The sequence below is a fragment of the Pan paniscus genome, chromosome 10 (assembly GCF_029289425.2).
Source record: "Pan paniscus chromosome 10, NHGRI_mPanPan1-v2.0_pri, whole genome shotgun sequence".
NCBI classification, from domain to species: domain Eukaryota; kingdom Metazoa; phylum Chordata; class Mammalia; order Primates; family Hominidae; genus Pan; species Pan paniscus.
Genome location: NC_073259.2, coordinates 90,394,032 through 90,410,047, shown reverse-complemented (window position 1 = coordinate 90,410,047; position 16,016 = coordinate 90,394,032). Strand labels below are relative to the sequence as shown.

At 39.2% G+C, this 16,016-nt stretch overlaps 2 protein-coding genes across 6 annotated transcripts in view; one reads left to right on the top strand and one right to left on the bottom strand.

The window, feature by feature from the left end:
- The window catches only part of METTL25 (methyltransferase like 25), a 120,579-nt gene extending 113,287 nt beyond the window's left edge, over positions 1-7,292 (bottom strand). For 2 of the 5 annotated variants that reach the window (XR_010108851.1, XM_034936294.3), the window contains exon 1: positions 6,948-7,275. Coding sequence is in view for 3 of the 5 variants with exons in the window: in XM_034936294.3 (XP_034792185.1) it covers positions 6,948-7,206 (259 nt within the window). In the remaining 2 variants the exon portion in view is untranslated. The other 3 variants (XM_003811648.6, XM_063593177.1, XM_034936295.3) reach the window with 3 other exon arrangements.
- A 103-nt stretch (positions 7,293-7,395) lies between these two features.
- CCDC59 (coiled-coil domain containing 59) lies at positions 7,396-13,460 on the top strand. The gene is made up of 4 exons (XM_003811649.5): positions 7,396-7,549; positions 8,493-8,802; positions 11,170-11,269; positions 12,452-13,460. The coding sequence occupies exons 1-4, from the start codon at positions 7,396-7,398 to the stop codon at positions 12,611-12,613; spliced, it is 726 nt and encodes a 241-aa protein (XP_003811697.2). The 3' UTR covers positions 12,614-13,460.
- Positions 13,461-16,016: the final 2,556 nt, after the last annotated feature.

Below are 16,016 nucleotides of genomic sequence, written 5' to 3'. Positions count from 1 at the left end.
CAAGCTAAGTAAGCTGCTTAAGTTGCTTTTGTTGTTTTGATCTATTTCTGTTTCATAAAATATTTTGGCTATCCTGACTTAGACTATCTCTCCCCTCTTGCTTTTCAGAAGAATTTTCTGGATTCCATTAAACAACAATTAATTTCTGAAGATCAATGATGATTCTGCTGAGAATGTCACAGATTTACACATACAGTCATTACTTCCCAAGAACACAGTCTGGTTTCCTTGAAGGAGCTATAACGAAATCTTAATCTCCAAAATAAGATATAGGTCATATTTATCCTATCAGCAAAATATTTAGAAGCTGTCTCTACTGGCTTTATTGCTGCAGATGGTTAATCTCGCCTATATTATGTACTAACTTTTAGACATTTTAAACTGAAGTGATACTTGTTCTGATTTTATGTCCAAATTCCCAGGGTATTTTATTGTAATCTGTAATGTACTAAATAAAGTACTATATTTCCACATAGGGAAAGAACAGTTATTGATTTGTGTCTCTTCAAATAAATTTAAAAATCTATTAGTTGGATCATATAACTAATATTTATTATCATACACAATGATCATAAATATAACTTAGGGATCAACCAGAAATAATATGTCTAGTTGAGTACTAGATATGTGCAAGGAGTGCCTTCAATAAGACTCTTTATTAGATCTATGTTTAACTTCATTCTTTCTTCAAGAATTATTTAAACATGATGTACACAATAAACATACATAATTTTTATTTGCCAATTAAAAATAAACAATTTTAATGTAAAAATAGAATCATTTAATTTACTCATCTATAAACAGAAACTGTTTATGATGCTGAAAATAGTGAAAAAGACAAACATTGTACCTTTGTTTTTTGACAGTTTATAATTTAGTTGCAGATACAGACAAGCCAACAGACAATAACAATAGTATGTTATTTATTAATATGGCAAAAAATATATTTGTTTAGAACATAAACTTCCAGGAACTCTGGACAATTTCTTTCTTCCAAGTAAAGACCTAATTATACCATCACTACCAATCATCATCACAACCATCATAATCATGTATTAGCCACAATTTATTAACCCATGCTATGTTCTCAGTTCTATGCTAGGTGCTATGTATACATCATCTTTAATCTTTGCTGTCCTAGAAGGTAGGTAATATTATCCCTACTTTTAAAAAAGGAAAGAAAAAACCCCAGATGTAACAGACAGATGTCAGCTCATTGCTGACTTTGAACTAACATGTAGGCCAGTCTTTCCTACTAAACATGAAAAATTTCTCAGTACACCAACATCAGACAAGGCTCGTGACCACGCCAACTTCATAATCATGTCTGAGTGCAGACAAAAACAAGAACGTCATGCAAACACAAAGTTGCCACAAAAGCATCCCTGTAGGAAAAGTTCACATGGTATGAAACTGAGACCTCATGCCAACAGCCTGCACCAACTAGCCACCTCCGTGAATGAGATATTATGGCCACCTATGCGAATGAAATATTATGGCCACCTATGTGAATGAGATAATCACAGAGGCAAATATTTCAGCCTCAATCAAGCCTTCAGCAACTACAGCCCCAGCCAACTTCTTGACTGTGACCTCATAAGATCCCAAACCAGATCCACCCAGTTAATCTGCTCCTGAATTCCTGACCCACAAAAACTGATGAGATAGTATAGGTTTAAACCACTTGTTATGCAGCAATAGATAATACATAACATTAATACAATTGTGTGTCAGTGTGTACTTTTCATTTCAAAGGGGCATAAAGTAGGTACTATAATTAAATATTCCTTAATACCATAGTTTCCTTTAATTCTCCCAGTGTATTTTCTTTGAGCTCTTTAAACATATTTATAACAGCCACTGAAATCCAACACGTTAGCCCAATTAGGATCAGCACTTATTGACTTACTCTTTTTTTCCTAAATATGGGTCACACTATCCTTCAATTCTTTCATCATAGGTACTAAAATCCAGCATTAGGGCTTACTTGGAATTAGTTTCCTAAGTTAGAGTCACATTTTCCTTTTTTTTTTTTTTTAAACATCTAGAAGTTTTTTTTAGTTGAAAAATGGAATGGCAAATACTTTACTGTAGTGAATCTATTTTGTTTTCCTAAGGATTTGTGGTGGTTGTTGTTCTATTAATAGTGGGAAGTCAGCTTGTTTTGACTCAAACTGTGAAAACTATCCCCCCTTCAGAGTACAGCAGCTGATGTCTCTGCTTAATTTACCCACTGTCTGGTGGTATACCTGAGCCTGCAGAGTTTAGCAGTCAGATAAAGATTTGGGTAGATTTTCTAGTCAGATTTTGAGGCTCACCCTTTCTGTAGTTCCTTTTTTTACAATTCAAAGACTCCCTAGTGTAAATTTCCAGTTGCTCTGCCAAACTTGAATTTTGCCCTTTCATACAATAATTCAATAAGGCTTCTGATATTTACCACCCAAGTTGTATGTACTTTAGGAAATACACTCTGTTGAAGGTGCAGCAAACTTGCGGGATCTCTAGCCAGGGGAAGCTCTGCCTCTCAAAAGTTTTTTGCCAGTGTTTCTGCTAGGATCTCTAGGTCTCCCAGGCATGTGGAGTTAAGAGATCATTTGGGGATTCAGGCAGCATTTATACTCAGATCTTAGATCTCAGACCTTTTGTATCTCCTGTTTCCAGAATGTACGTCTTAAATTTGCACCTGCTCCGATCTCTGAATTTTGCCATCACCACCTTGACCTGGTAAGGATGTGGTATTCCACTGCTAGATCTACAGGGGCTAGGAGCATCTCTAGCAAGAAAGCCATAAACTCTGACTTCCTACCCAATCAATCACAGTCTTTCAATAGTAACCTCTTCTTATATTTCTGCCTTTGGCATTTTCCAGAATCTTACAGTTGTTTTTAATAATCTGGCCAGTTTTCATCATTGTTATTTGCAGGGGAATCTGACCTCTTCAAGCTACTGTTCCTTGAAATGTCCCTGGACTATTTTAATAGCCTCTTATATTGTATTCCTGTTTCTTCCCTTAATTTCCTTCACCTTTCTTATCTTCTCCACACAGAAACCAGGTGATTTGAAACATAAATCACACTGTATCACATCACCACACAAAATTCTCAAAGAGCTTCGCATTTCACTCAGAATAAAAGCCAAGTACTGAGTACAGCCTACAAGTTTTATGTGAGGATGTCCTGGGCTACCTCCAAATGCCATCTCTCACCGGTCTCACCAAGACTGCTCAGCTGTGTTTAAAATGCACCAAGCGTGCTCCAGCTTGGGCACCTGCTGTTCACTTCATGTGAAAGATATCCCTTCCTATATATTAGCTGAATTACCTTTCACAGTATCCCATCAGGCAGGTACTAAAGTTACCCCCATTTTACAGATGAGGAACTAATGTACAACGAGTTGAAGTAAATTGCCCAAGTTAGCACAGCTACTAAGTGCTGGAGTCAATATTTGACCCCAGGAAGTCTGTCTGGAAAGCCATAATTTATGCACTGAAAAGATAGTTATTTCTAACATATTTGCTTTTTATTTTAGAGAATTAAGTATTTTATTCTAGTTCTTTTTAGATGAACAATGAAGAAGAAACTCTTAGGACTCTAATGAGACAAGAAGATCACCTGGCACATGAAACCTACTGAAATGGACACACTGAGGACTTTTAGAAAAAACTTTGTTCCATAAAACACCAAATGATTGTGCCGAACATCTGTTAGGGTGCTTTTCCAAACTGTGCATTGCGCTCTGGGAATTATGTTTACTTTTAACTCCTCACAAAATATCAGCAGAAGACTGAGAGGTGACAGCGTGCTGGCAGCCCTCACTTGCTGTTGGCGCCTCCTCGGCCTTGGCGCCCACTCTGGCCATGCTTGAGGAGTCCTTCAGCCCACCACTGCACTGTGGGAGCCCTTCTCTAGGCTGGCCGAGGCTGGAGCTGGCTCCCTCAGCTTGCAGGGAGGTGTGGAGGGAGAGGCACGGGTGGGAACCAGGGCTGCGCGCCACGCTTGCTGGCCAGCGCGAGTTCCGGGTGGGTGTGGGCTTGGCAGGCCCAGCACTCAGAGCGGCCGGCCAGCACCGCTGGCCCCAGGCAGTGAGGAGCTTAGCACCCAGGACAGCAGCTGCGGAGGATGCACCAAGTCCCCCAGCAGTGCCGGCCCACCAGCGCTGCTCTTGAATTCTCACCGGGCCTCAGCTGCCTCCCCGCGGGGCAGGGCTCAAGACCTGCAGCCCGCCATGCCTGAGTCCCCCTCCCCCCGCCGTGGGCTCCTGCGTGGCCCAAGCCTCCCCAACGAGCACCGCCTCATGCTTCACAGTGCCTGGTCCCATCGACTGCCCAAGGGCTGAGGAGTGCGGGCGCACGGCATGGGACTGGTGGGCAGCTCCACCTGCAGCCCCAATGTGGGATCCACTAGGTGAAGCCAGCTGGGCTCCTGAGTCTAGTGGGGACTTGGATAAACTTTATGTCTAGCTAAGGGATTGTAAATACACCAATCAGCACCCTGTGTCTAGCTCAAGGTTTTTAAATGCACCAATCAGTGCTCTGTGTATAGCTCATCTAGTGGGGACTAGGAGAACTTTCATGTCTAGCTCAGGGATTGTAAATGCACCAATCAGCACCCTGTCAAAATGGACCAATCAGCTCTCTGTAAAACAGACCAATCAGCTCTCTGTAAAATGGACCAATCAGCAGGATGTGGGTGGGGTCAGATAAGAGAATAAAAGCAGACCTCCGGAGCCAGCAGCGACAACCCTGTGGAAGCTTTGTTCTTTCACTCCTTGCGATAAATGTTGCTGCTGCTCTCTCTTTGGATCCACACTGCGTTTGTGAGCTGTAACACTCACCGCAAAGGTCTGCAGCTTCACTCCTGAAGCCAGCGAGACCACGAACCCGCCAGAAGGAAGAAACTCCGACCACATCCGAACATCAGAAGGAACAAACTCCGGACACGCCGCCTTTAAGAACTATAATACTCACTGAGAGGGTCTGTGGCTTCATTCTTGAAGTCAGTGAGACCAAGAACCTAATAATTCCGGACACAAGACCATACTCCTTGTGAGTCCCTAGTGGAAATCTATTTCAGTCTCTTTACAGCTCCTTAAACATACCATGTAGGCTCCCTCGTCAGGGCATTTCTGTTTCCTGTTGTCACTAAATGGACTGCTTTCCCTCCAGAGATCTTCATGGCTCGGTTTTTTTCTTATCTTTTCAGAGTTAGAGTCACCTCAGTGAGGTCTTGCCAGGACAACTTACTTAAAAATGCAAACATTTTCCTCTTCTTCCCCTTACTTACTCCTCCCTTATCTAGTATACTTTTTTTCTTACAGCACTAAAAAAGTTTCAAATCAGATGACCCAGGTTTGAGAATCTTCCATTATCAGCTATATCCCTTGCAAATTAACTCGTTATAATTTCACAAATCGACAATAACAGAACCTATCTTGCAAGGCTGATGTAAAGATTAAAAGAGAAAATACACATGAAGACACTTAGCACACTACAGGGTATATAGTAAATATCAAATAATCCAATTATTATTAGAATATGTAAGACAATCTGACTCTACCATTGTCTGGAGACCAGGCTAAACACGTATTAAAGTCTTACACTCTAAACTTGAGAGTAGTTTCATTTATTTAAAACTAACATGAGTAACTCATTAATTCCTCCATTCAACAAATATTCATCCAGTATCTAATGTATGCCAAGTATTTTACCAAGTGCTGGGAATACATCAGTTGACAAGTCAGACAAAGACTCTGCTCTTTTGGAGTTTAAGTAAAATTGTCATATCATAAGTGCCATATATTTATTATGAGAGCAAACTGAAGAAGTGCCTAACTTTTCAATAACAATGACTTAAAAAAACAACAACAGTATTTACCAAGTGCTATTATAAGAGGTCCCTCTAGTGATGCTTTGCATTCAGAGAATGCTCAATGAATAAAGTTCACTAGTAAGGGTAAGTTTGGGAAGTCTAGAAGGAAAGTAAAAATCCCAGAAGCCTGTTGGTGTCCATCATTCTACTTCCAAAATATGCTTGCCTGAGAAGAATCTACATTTCTTGAGGGTAGGAAAAGCTTGAGCCTACAAAAATTCAAGACACATATTAGGTACTTTAAAATAGTTTTTAAATGAAATAGTGAATATCCGAATACCATCCTAGTCCAAGATACAATCATCTGTTGTACTACTGAGATAGTCTCCTAACTGGCCTCTCAGCTTAAGCTTTTGCCCTAGTCTATTCTTCAAATAATTCACAGTTATCTTTTCAAATGTGAATTAGGTCACTATGTTGCCTAAATAATCCCAAGGGTTTCCATCACACTTAAAATCCAAAATCCTTCCAAGGCCTAGAAAGGCCTGTGCCATCTGGCCTCTGCTTGCCTCCCGTCCTGCACCTGCAGCCCCTCACCTGGCTAGAGCCAAGCCTAGCCTGCGGTTCCCACCGCCTGCAACCCCTCCCTGTGGCTCTGCAGGCTAGTGCCTTCTCATGTTCCTGACCTCCTAAATTGAGGCAGCCTCCTTACACAATCCCTACCACATTACACTGTTTTTATTTTCTACTTCATTACCACCACTTGAAATTATCTTTATTAACTGTTGAGTAATCTTCCACCACATGCTGGAATTTATAAAACCTGTGAGAGCACTGCTCCCCTAGTTTCCCTAGCGTCAATTATTATGGAATTACTAGATGAAGGAACTCCCCTGCCCTGTTTCCTGCTTTCTTTAAATTGTGGACATACACAAGCACCCAAAGAAAGAGTGATCCTGATTCCAAAGAACATCCCCACCCCACCCCTCAACTAATCCGACCCCTCCTCGGTTTCCCAGCGGGCCGCCCCGCCTCCGCCGCCACGCACCTGGTTCTGCTGGCTTCCACCAGGGGGCTCGGTTCGTCTGCCGGGACCTTCTCCTTCACCTCCCTTCCCGCCCCGCCTACCCCACCACCCACCTGCTTCCCACTCTGCTTCCACTAGGGGGCGCGTCTCTGAGGGCAGGGCCTCCGTCTCCGACGCTGACTTCCTCAGCGCAGCCAGCACTGTCTCCGGTGGCAAGTTGACCAGCTCCTCCCACACGGATTCTGTGTAGAAATCCACGGTATGTGCATTGGAAATGGACAGGGCATCCCTCAGGAACTGCAGCAGTCCCTGCAACTTGGCACGCAGCGTGGGCAGATCCGGGGTCACCGGGAGAGGGCAAGAAGCCGCCATGACGCTCACCCTCCGAGGCTGTAGGTGGCGCAAACAGGGCCGTGAGGCGCCAGCTCGGCCCAAATTAGCACAGGCAGGCTCAGTAGAGCTCCGAGCCGGTTTCCTTCTGAGCGATTGATTGCTTCGGCTTGGTGACGTATTTTGTGGGCGTCCGTCGTGGTCTTCTGATGACGCAGTTAGTCGGCTGCAATGGCGCCGGTGAGGGGATCCGCGAAGTGGCGGCCTGGTGGTATTGAGGCGCGTGGTGAAGGGGTTTCCACTGTCGGGTACGGGAATAAGAATGTGAGACAGAAGACATGGCGGCCTAACCACCCGCAAGCCTTCGGGGGGAGCGTTCGCGAGGGTATGTAAGAAGGCAACCATTTGCAAATCCTCGGGCTTGCTAAGTTTTAGGATACAAGACTCGCTGAAGCTTGGAAGAAGGATTTAGGAACCAGACCCGGTCCTACTTGGGGCAAGGGAATTCATTCCTGAGCCCGCTAAAGCTGTGAGCTTCGCAGAGCTCTAGATAGGAAGACGGAGCAGTGTTACTAACTTTATTTAAACGTCTTTTCTGACATAACCCTGTATTTCATCAGAACTTTTTTCCTATATTTTTCCTGAGAAACTGAGCAGAGAGAGTCTATGACCCTGTGAACTCTTGCGCACGTAGTAAGGTAAAGGATAGAGAGGAGGACAGGGCCAGAAACACTGCTCCGAATTCTTCCTTATTACAAATACCCGAGGCCCTCCAGCCTTCGCTTTAATTTGTGTTTGTCATTTTGTATTGCTGTCTGTAAGGTCCCTTAGATCCCTTAAATTCAGTCTTCTGATAATTGCTAGCTTTTCAGACAACCATACACTGTCTTTTTCTTTCGTGTTGAAACATTTTCGAAAACATGTAGTTTGTCCAAGATAAGATACTAGATGTGGCATTTTTTCCCCTATTTTTTAAGCATTTATTGAAGGCTCAGATTAAGTGTTTTAGATGAACTAAGGAATTTGTTTTGATTTGTGAATACAGCTGTAAACTCAAGTTGTGCAACAGTCTGAACTGGTCAGTATTTCTTTGAGATTCTTACTTGGATTTCCGCATGACTGTTAGCCTGGTCTTTTTGCAAAGGGCCAACTTACTATGCAATCCATCAGCTTAAATTTGTTGCTTGAAATAATTTTTTAAAGCAAAACATAATACTAGCATCTGAATGTGATGACGTAAAAAAAGTTTTCATTTGTAATTAACAGCTCCATTCTTCGTTCAACTTCTTTTCTCTGAAAGTAATTTTGGATGATATTCCTCAATGTAGGACAAGGCTTTGCTTTTCGAAGAAAACTGAGAATACAGCAAAGTTACAAGAAATTGCTACGGAAGGAAAAGAAGGCTCAAACGTCACTGGAATCTCAATTCACAGATCGATACCCAGATAATCTGAAACATCTCTATTTAGCTGAAGAGGAAAGACATAGGAAGCAACCAAGAAAAGTCGACCATCCTTTGTCAGAACAAGTTCACCAGCCGTTGCTTGAAGAACAGTGTAGCATTGACCAGCCTCTATTTGAAGATCAGTGTAGCTTTGACCAGCCTCAGCCAGAAGAACAATGTATTGGAACAGTAAAGTATGTATTTTCTTCATTTGAAATCCTTTAAGTGTTGTTTTATTATTTAAAAGTACTATAGGATAATTTATATAGGAATTGTATTTTTTCTTATTTTACACATTTTAGAAGTCACGGTTTAATTAGGGAAACATTTTCATGGAGGCTCTATTTTTAGCTTCAATAACTGAATTAGGCTGGTTTAGCTTAATTGACAAAGTAACGTAATGGGAATTAAGAGCTCTGGAATTTGGGTTTCTTCGTCTCAAGTACAGGTGGTAACTTGATTGGACCATATGTTATGAATATATTTTTGAAAAATAACTTCTGAGAGGTGTTATAATTTTAGTCATTAACAGTATGGGTTCTAGAGCCAGACTCAACATGTTAGTGCCCCAGTGACCTCTTCTTTAAAGTGGGAAAAATAACATTATGTCCTCTTTAAATTGGGAAAGACAATACTGTAATGAATATATACTTCAGAGCTGCCATGTTGCACAGCACCAGAATGGATTACTCACATAAACTCAGGTGTTCCTAAGGTGTTTCATGACATTGTTGTGAAGACTCAGTGAGTTAATGTATATGAGGATCTTAAAGGGTATATATGGTACGTGGTTAGTGCTCTTGAGCGTTAGCTACTACTATTAATCTGGATTTTCTGCAGAGGACCAGAAATGGGTTGCAATTGCAAATGCACAGCTCCGTGATGCTTTGGTTTTATAAGAGTTAACTTATAAAAAACGATTGCTGCATACTTAAAGTTAAAAAACAATGCTAAAATCTAAAATTGCAAGAAGCTGGGTATTAACTTGGGAGCATAATTTTTTACTTCATTGAAACCGTATCTTTTAAAGTCGTGAGCTATTTGCACTAAAAATAACAGGAAATGGGACCACGGGGGGAAAAATGTAATTAGGGATGAAGGCAGAGACACAAAAAGTTTACTACTTTTGGTAGGTTTGATCATTATATTGTTAAATAATCAGTATAAAGTTCAGGGAAAAGATTAGCACTAGAAATGTAGATTTGAGTTATTCTCTGATAATTGAAGTAAGGAAGTTTAAATCATGAGAAAGGAAGGTAAAAAATCATGCTTTTAAAGATTACGGTTTATTTTGGGGTGGAAACAGGGAAAATGTTGTCATTGAAGAAGTTAAGCTTTTCAGGACTGGAGAAAGAGAAATACAGTGACAGCTCAGTCCACAGAGAAAAGTTGTGAGGGATTAGTCAGCTATCAAATATTGTGGTCCCCCGTTATCTGTTTGGAAGATGTTCCAAGACCCCCAGTGGATGCCCTGAAACTGCAAATGGTACCAAACCCAGTTTCTGTCAATTGGAATGTATTTCTGTTAATGTCTTTTACTTGGGAATTTAATGCCTTTTCCATCTTAAATCACGTACTGTGGCCATAACTTTTGCAGTTTGAAGTATGACAGCAAAACTAGCATGAATTTCTTTTTCCTTCACAATTTGATGTATAGAAGATTTTTTTTAAACCATAGATCTTAGCAACTTCAACATAACGATTTTTTTCCTTCCTTATTAAGTCAAGAACTTTTACCTTTTCACTTAAAGCAAACACTCAGTGTGGTGTACAATTTAAAACATATGAATTGTTTATTTCTGGAATTTTTCAATTTAATATTTTTGGACCTCTGTTGACTGCAGGTAACTGAAACCGTGGAACAGGGAAACCATGGATAAGGGGTGTGCTACTGTACTATAAAGCTGAAGGTGAATAGGACTGAGAACAGGTCTCTGGATTTGTGGACTAGGCAGTCACTAGTCACTAGTCCAAAGTCACTAGTGATTAGTAGCTATTAAAATATTATATTGTAGTTACAGAGTATAGTGAAAAGTTGAATGATAGAGGAAAGTAAAGTTATTACTGAATCAAGGATGCTGAGGAAATGAATGGAATTCCAAGTAGTCGGATTAGCCTTGGCAAAAAGGACATCTTCAGAGAAGTGAGAAGTAGTTAAAGATAGAACAGTTCAAAATGGTGTCTAGATCCAAGGTATGGTGATTCATGACTAGGTAAAATGGAATAGAGAGGAGGGGCTCAGAAAACTTCGAGATTAAAGTTCATATATACACATAATTTTCTTAACATCCTTAAACAACAAGTTTAATTCTTTTTTCAGTCTGGCATTTCTGTTATTCATATACTGGTTTCATTACTTTTAAAATTTTTTTTTTGTTTTTTTTTAACATTTTAGGATTTTTCATAGCTTTCTATATTTTTTCCTAGTTGAAATATTTCTCTAAGAATCCCTATTTGTGCCTTTTATTTAATATATACTCTTAAAAGCTACAACTGTGTTTTTAATACCTTTTTGGACATTTTACTAATAAAGTCCTGTTTCTTCATCCCCCAATTAAAAGCTCCTTTACAATTCCAAAGAAAAATAAAAAGAAAACATCAAATCAAAAAGCACAAGAAGAATATGAACAGGTACAAGCCAAACGTGCTGCTAAGAAACAAGTAAGTTCTACTTTAAAAATATTTAGTATAGTTTTTCTTACTTATCCTAAATATATATACTATACCTGTTGTGCTTCTTGGTGCTGGGCACACAGTATTCTCTCTGTAAATATTTGTTGAATGAATGAGTAGTCTGAGCAAAGGTAGAGGATTGCATCTTATTCCAATTCCTTGCTTGTATTATCTCAAGCAATACTAGTAGGTCAAAAATAGGATTTTGAACACATTGTTTATAGGTCAATATTGTAAACATCTGGGACAAAGTTTCTCTGAGTTTGGTCCAGGAACTTGCACTTGTTAACAAGCACCTCAAAAGATTTTTATGTATGATAAAACTTGAGAACCACTGACCTAAGAAAAATATAGATGATTTTCATAACATTACATTGAAGAAAGTAAAAGCAAAGGGGAGGTGTTAGAATAAAATACTTTTTACTATAAAGAGGTGTCCTTGCTGTTAAAAAAAAAAAAACAAAACTACTATTTTAGCTTAGCAAAAGTTAGCACTCTATTATTTAGAAAACCAGAATTGTAGACCAGAATTAGGCTTTTTTCAAATGAATACAGAATTACCCACAGCCTCAACAAAATTGTCATTTTGTTGCAACTGTGGTAGTTCTTGTTTTTCCATTGAAGTTTTATTAATCTGTAGCTTTAAAAAGTATAATGTGTCAGTTAAAAATACCCTAAAGATATGTAATTTTGCTTGTTTTTGCTTTAGAATATCTGTAATTAAGAATTCTTAACATCTAAAATGTTTTCATTGTTCTTAAGCTGGTGGCAGATTAGGAGAAAGCAGGAAAATCTCTTCATGGGAATACTGGACCAGTATTAACTAGCACAGCTTTATGCTTTTTCCAACCATCTGTCACCTTTGGAAATAGTATATCAGATGAAGTGCAGTAATGACCATTATGCTGTAAAACATTTAATGTCCTTTTAAAATTTTGTTTGTATAGAGCTGGGGCTTTGTGATCATGAAAATTCTCTGTTATACCGTGTGTCATTATAATGTGAAGGCAAAGAGGGTACTTTGCTTCAATTAGGAGAAACAGTGCACATCTTGCAAAATAGAAGAGACAAACCTTAGAGTGTTTGCTTAGTAATAGCTATTTCAGGACAATTTCTGAACTGTATCTACTGTTTGTTGCTAATGAAAGTTATATATGTTAATAATTTTAGGAATTCGAGAGGAGAAAACAGGAGAGAGAAGAAGCCCAAAGGCTGTACAAAAAGAAGAAAATGGAAGTGTTTAAAATACTGAACAAAAAGACTAAAAAGGGCCAACCAAACTTGAATGTACAAATGGAGTACCTTCTTCAAAAAATACAAGAAAAATGTTAAACATTTTGTTCCTACAGGCTAAAATATCTGCTGCCTATTAGGTTCTTCTGTGACATGTGCCTCCCAGCAGTGAACTAAATTTGTCGACATAAACTGGATTGCTAAACTATCCTAAATATAAGATGTTCACATATTTTTATTATGGTAAAAAATTCTCTAAATATGTTCTACATATGTTTCTTATTTATATGCCTCTGAAGGAAGGTTGGCCTGAAGAACTGAAAGAACCTCTTATTTTGCAAGACAGGCCCAAGCATGTAATACTTTTGTACCATATGAGATTTATATGAAATAAATTTTTTTAAAAATAAGGAATCAGAGCTATCAATGAAGCATTTCAATGAAATGTTTCAATTTAGTAACCAGTTATGTTTTAAAATTTATTTTAATGATGAGGGAGGCAAAGACTCCTCTTGGACTTTTTATTTATTTTAAGTACATGTTACAGGGTGATGGGTGCTGAAATAAACTGCCCTCACCATGTAACAAAGCGACCTTCACAAAGCAGTGAGCTTTACCAAAGTCTGATATTTATAAACATTCCCTTAAATGGATGTACATGGCTTGTTAGTATAAGGTCTTTTAAATAATGATCCCCACAGTGTCACAGCAAGAATTAAGCTTTCCAGTTCCTATGGACCCTATACTTTAAGAACATTATCTCTGTCTCCCTTGTTGGTACCCCTGTGAGCTGAGATAAGCCACTGGGATAACTGCTTCTCATGCTTTGCAAATTGCAGAAGAATGAGAAAGGCTTGAAATATATATATAGTCATTGTAAGCAAAAAGGGCTGACCAATAATACTTGCCAAATATTGAATAATAAAATTTTATAAATGATAGCAAATACAGTCTGAAATTGCATTAAGATTTTAGGGAGCTCTTTCAGTCTACTAATTTATTCTGCATTTCAAGATCAGTAGAAAGTGCTTAGATAACACTGAACTTAATCTTCATTGCATGGAAAAGCAATGCTTTAGAAATTTGCATTGCACTGTATTGCATTTAAAATAAGCAGTCCAGAAAGCCTAAATTTGGCTACATTGGTGAAGACAGCACATCATGATGGAGGATAAATTATTTCAGTAAATTGCTTTACAATTTTTGTGCATTTTCACTTCTAGACAATCATGACAAAACATGGAAGGAGATCTAGTCCTTCTGAGAGACAAGTGAAAGTCAAATTATATTCATTTTAACGACTTTGTTAAAAGCTACTTTATGCAAGGCTTATATTAAGGAGTTACTCTTTAAAATTCCAAAGTTCTTGTAGGGGAATAAATGCCAAGAAATGGTATAATATGGTATAATAGGGGAAAAAGTAATCAGTGACAATCAGATAAAGCAAAAGGTTAAGATTTTAGTGTATCAATGAAGCACCCAGGAAGCTTTTCCTTTTTCGTTTTTTTTTTTTATTTTATTTTGGTGGTGGACAGTCTCCCGCCCATGCTGCAGTGCAGTGGTGTGATCATGGCTCACTGCAGCCTCGAACTCCTGGGCTCAAGTGATCCTGCTCAGCCTCACGAGTAGCTGGGACTACATGTGCGTGCCAACACCTGGCTAACATTTTCTGTAGAGATGAGGTCTTGCCAAGTTCAGCCTTGCCTGGGCTGGTTTTGAACTGGCCTCAGGGATCCTTATGGCTCAACCTTGGCCGTACAAAGTGCTGAGATTATAGGTGTGAGCCACTGTGCCTGGCCTATAGGCTTCTTAAGAGGCATGTTTGAGGACCCTACACTAAGGAATTTGGATACTGTAGATGGGCTTAGTAATGGATGTTTTAACAGGCAACCCCAGTGATTCTGCTGGGTTGCTCCTCGCCACGCTTAAAAAATGTTGGACCAGGGCCTCAGAGAAGAAAGAGGTTTTGTTTGGTTTAAGAAATTAGAGAAAGTTTCATGTGTGCAATAGCATTTAAGGAAAGCCTTCGAGGTTAAAAAGATTAGAAGTGTAAGAGCATGAGGAAAGTTACAAAGGGAAGCAAGCTTGGTATTATTTAAATATCTAATAAATAGAATATATTATTATTGATGGAGGTAATAGTTCCTATCGGTTCCCTATTGTTTCCTTCCATGTGGAGAAGACACCATCATCCAAACACTCATGGTATCTTTACTTCTTGTCCCACTTGTTCCACCCAGGGGAGGTAAAGTAATAAATGATGTCTGGGAGGAGGACCTGGGCTGTCAGCAGAGTGCATATACTCTTAATTGCTATTCTAATACTATAAGTGAAGAACAGGCTATATTGATAAATGTTAGAAGGGAGATGGATATTTTTGGAAAATATATCTAGAAATTTGTGCTATATGGGTTAGTACATCAAGAAATAAAACAGGAATAAAATTTGAAGGAGCACAACATAGAAATAGAGAGGCTTAATTGTGGCCATAGCTTATGGTTTCTGGTTTCAGACCTTAATGTATACGTAGGGAGCTTTGATCTTGGTAGTTTGTAGAGGCTTCTATTAGGGCTATTAATTTGACTTTGTAAGTGTGAAGTAGGCTTTTAGTTGCAGTTTTGGCAAGAGGCTTTAAGACTTAAGGCACATGGGATTTTGACCTAAAAGTTTAGGATATCTTTGTCCAGAGAAATTGGTAATTTCTATAGAGACAACATGAGGTACTGGGCTTTAAGCATATATGCGCAGGCCTCAATGAAGCAGAGTTTGAGTGAGGGTAATGGAGACACATTGGCTTCAGCAAAGACAGAGAATCTGGAAGTGGGGCTCACCCAAATGCTGGCCTCATGGATGTCCTCACCAGATGCCAGCCCAAGGTGAGGCTTAGCAAGCTACTGTAGTGGTGCTGGCATCAACAAAGGCATTGGCATGTGCAAGTGGTCTCATGCAGGCTACTGCAGCTTGACCTTGGCCTACATTAAATATGCATGTGTGAGCAGCAAAGGCCTCACTCATCAGATGCTGCTAACTCAACACCAGAAAACAATTTTATTCGTGGCAAGGATTTAATGATATAAGAAGAAATATTCATAGCTATGCTAGATGTTAATGACTGTATCAGTATTTGCTACTTTTAAAGACATGTGCCTTGGTTGCAATATAAAGTTCTAGAAAAGCTCAAGGTCTAAATTGTTCTGAGAGTCATTGAAATGCTGTGTAAAAGAAAATTTTGAATCTGAAGATATTTGAACATACTGGGAAAAGATCAGGTCTCCTTTGACTTGGTGATTGGGACTGGACCACTCCAAATTCTATACTTGGTAAGATAGCATCAGTGTTTCAGATGTCACTTTCTGAAAGAGAAGATAGAGTACCATGCTAAATGCATGGTGAAAAGTTTAACTTGTTGCTGACAAATTTCTTCCAACTTAGTTTAAGTGTGCAGCTCATGTGACTGGCATTCTGATAAGGCTAAAGCCATTACCGGTTATCCTCCTTCCTA

Bases quoted from the DNA above. Each gene is read 5' to 3' on its own strand.
- CCDC59 (XM_003811649.5), top strand. From the start codon at position 7,396: ATGGCGCCGGTGAGGGGATCCGCGAAGTGGCGGCCTGGTGGTATTGAG. The intron at 7,550-8,492 runs GTATGTAAGAAG...TCCTCAATGTAG, and splicing joins CGGGGGGAGCGTTCGCGAGG to GACAAGGCTTTGCTTTTCGA. The intron at 8,803-11,169 runs GTATGTATTTTC...CCCAATTAAAAG, and splicing joins CAATGTATTGGAACAGTAAA to CTCCTTTACAATTCCAAAGA.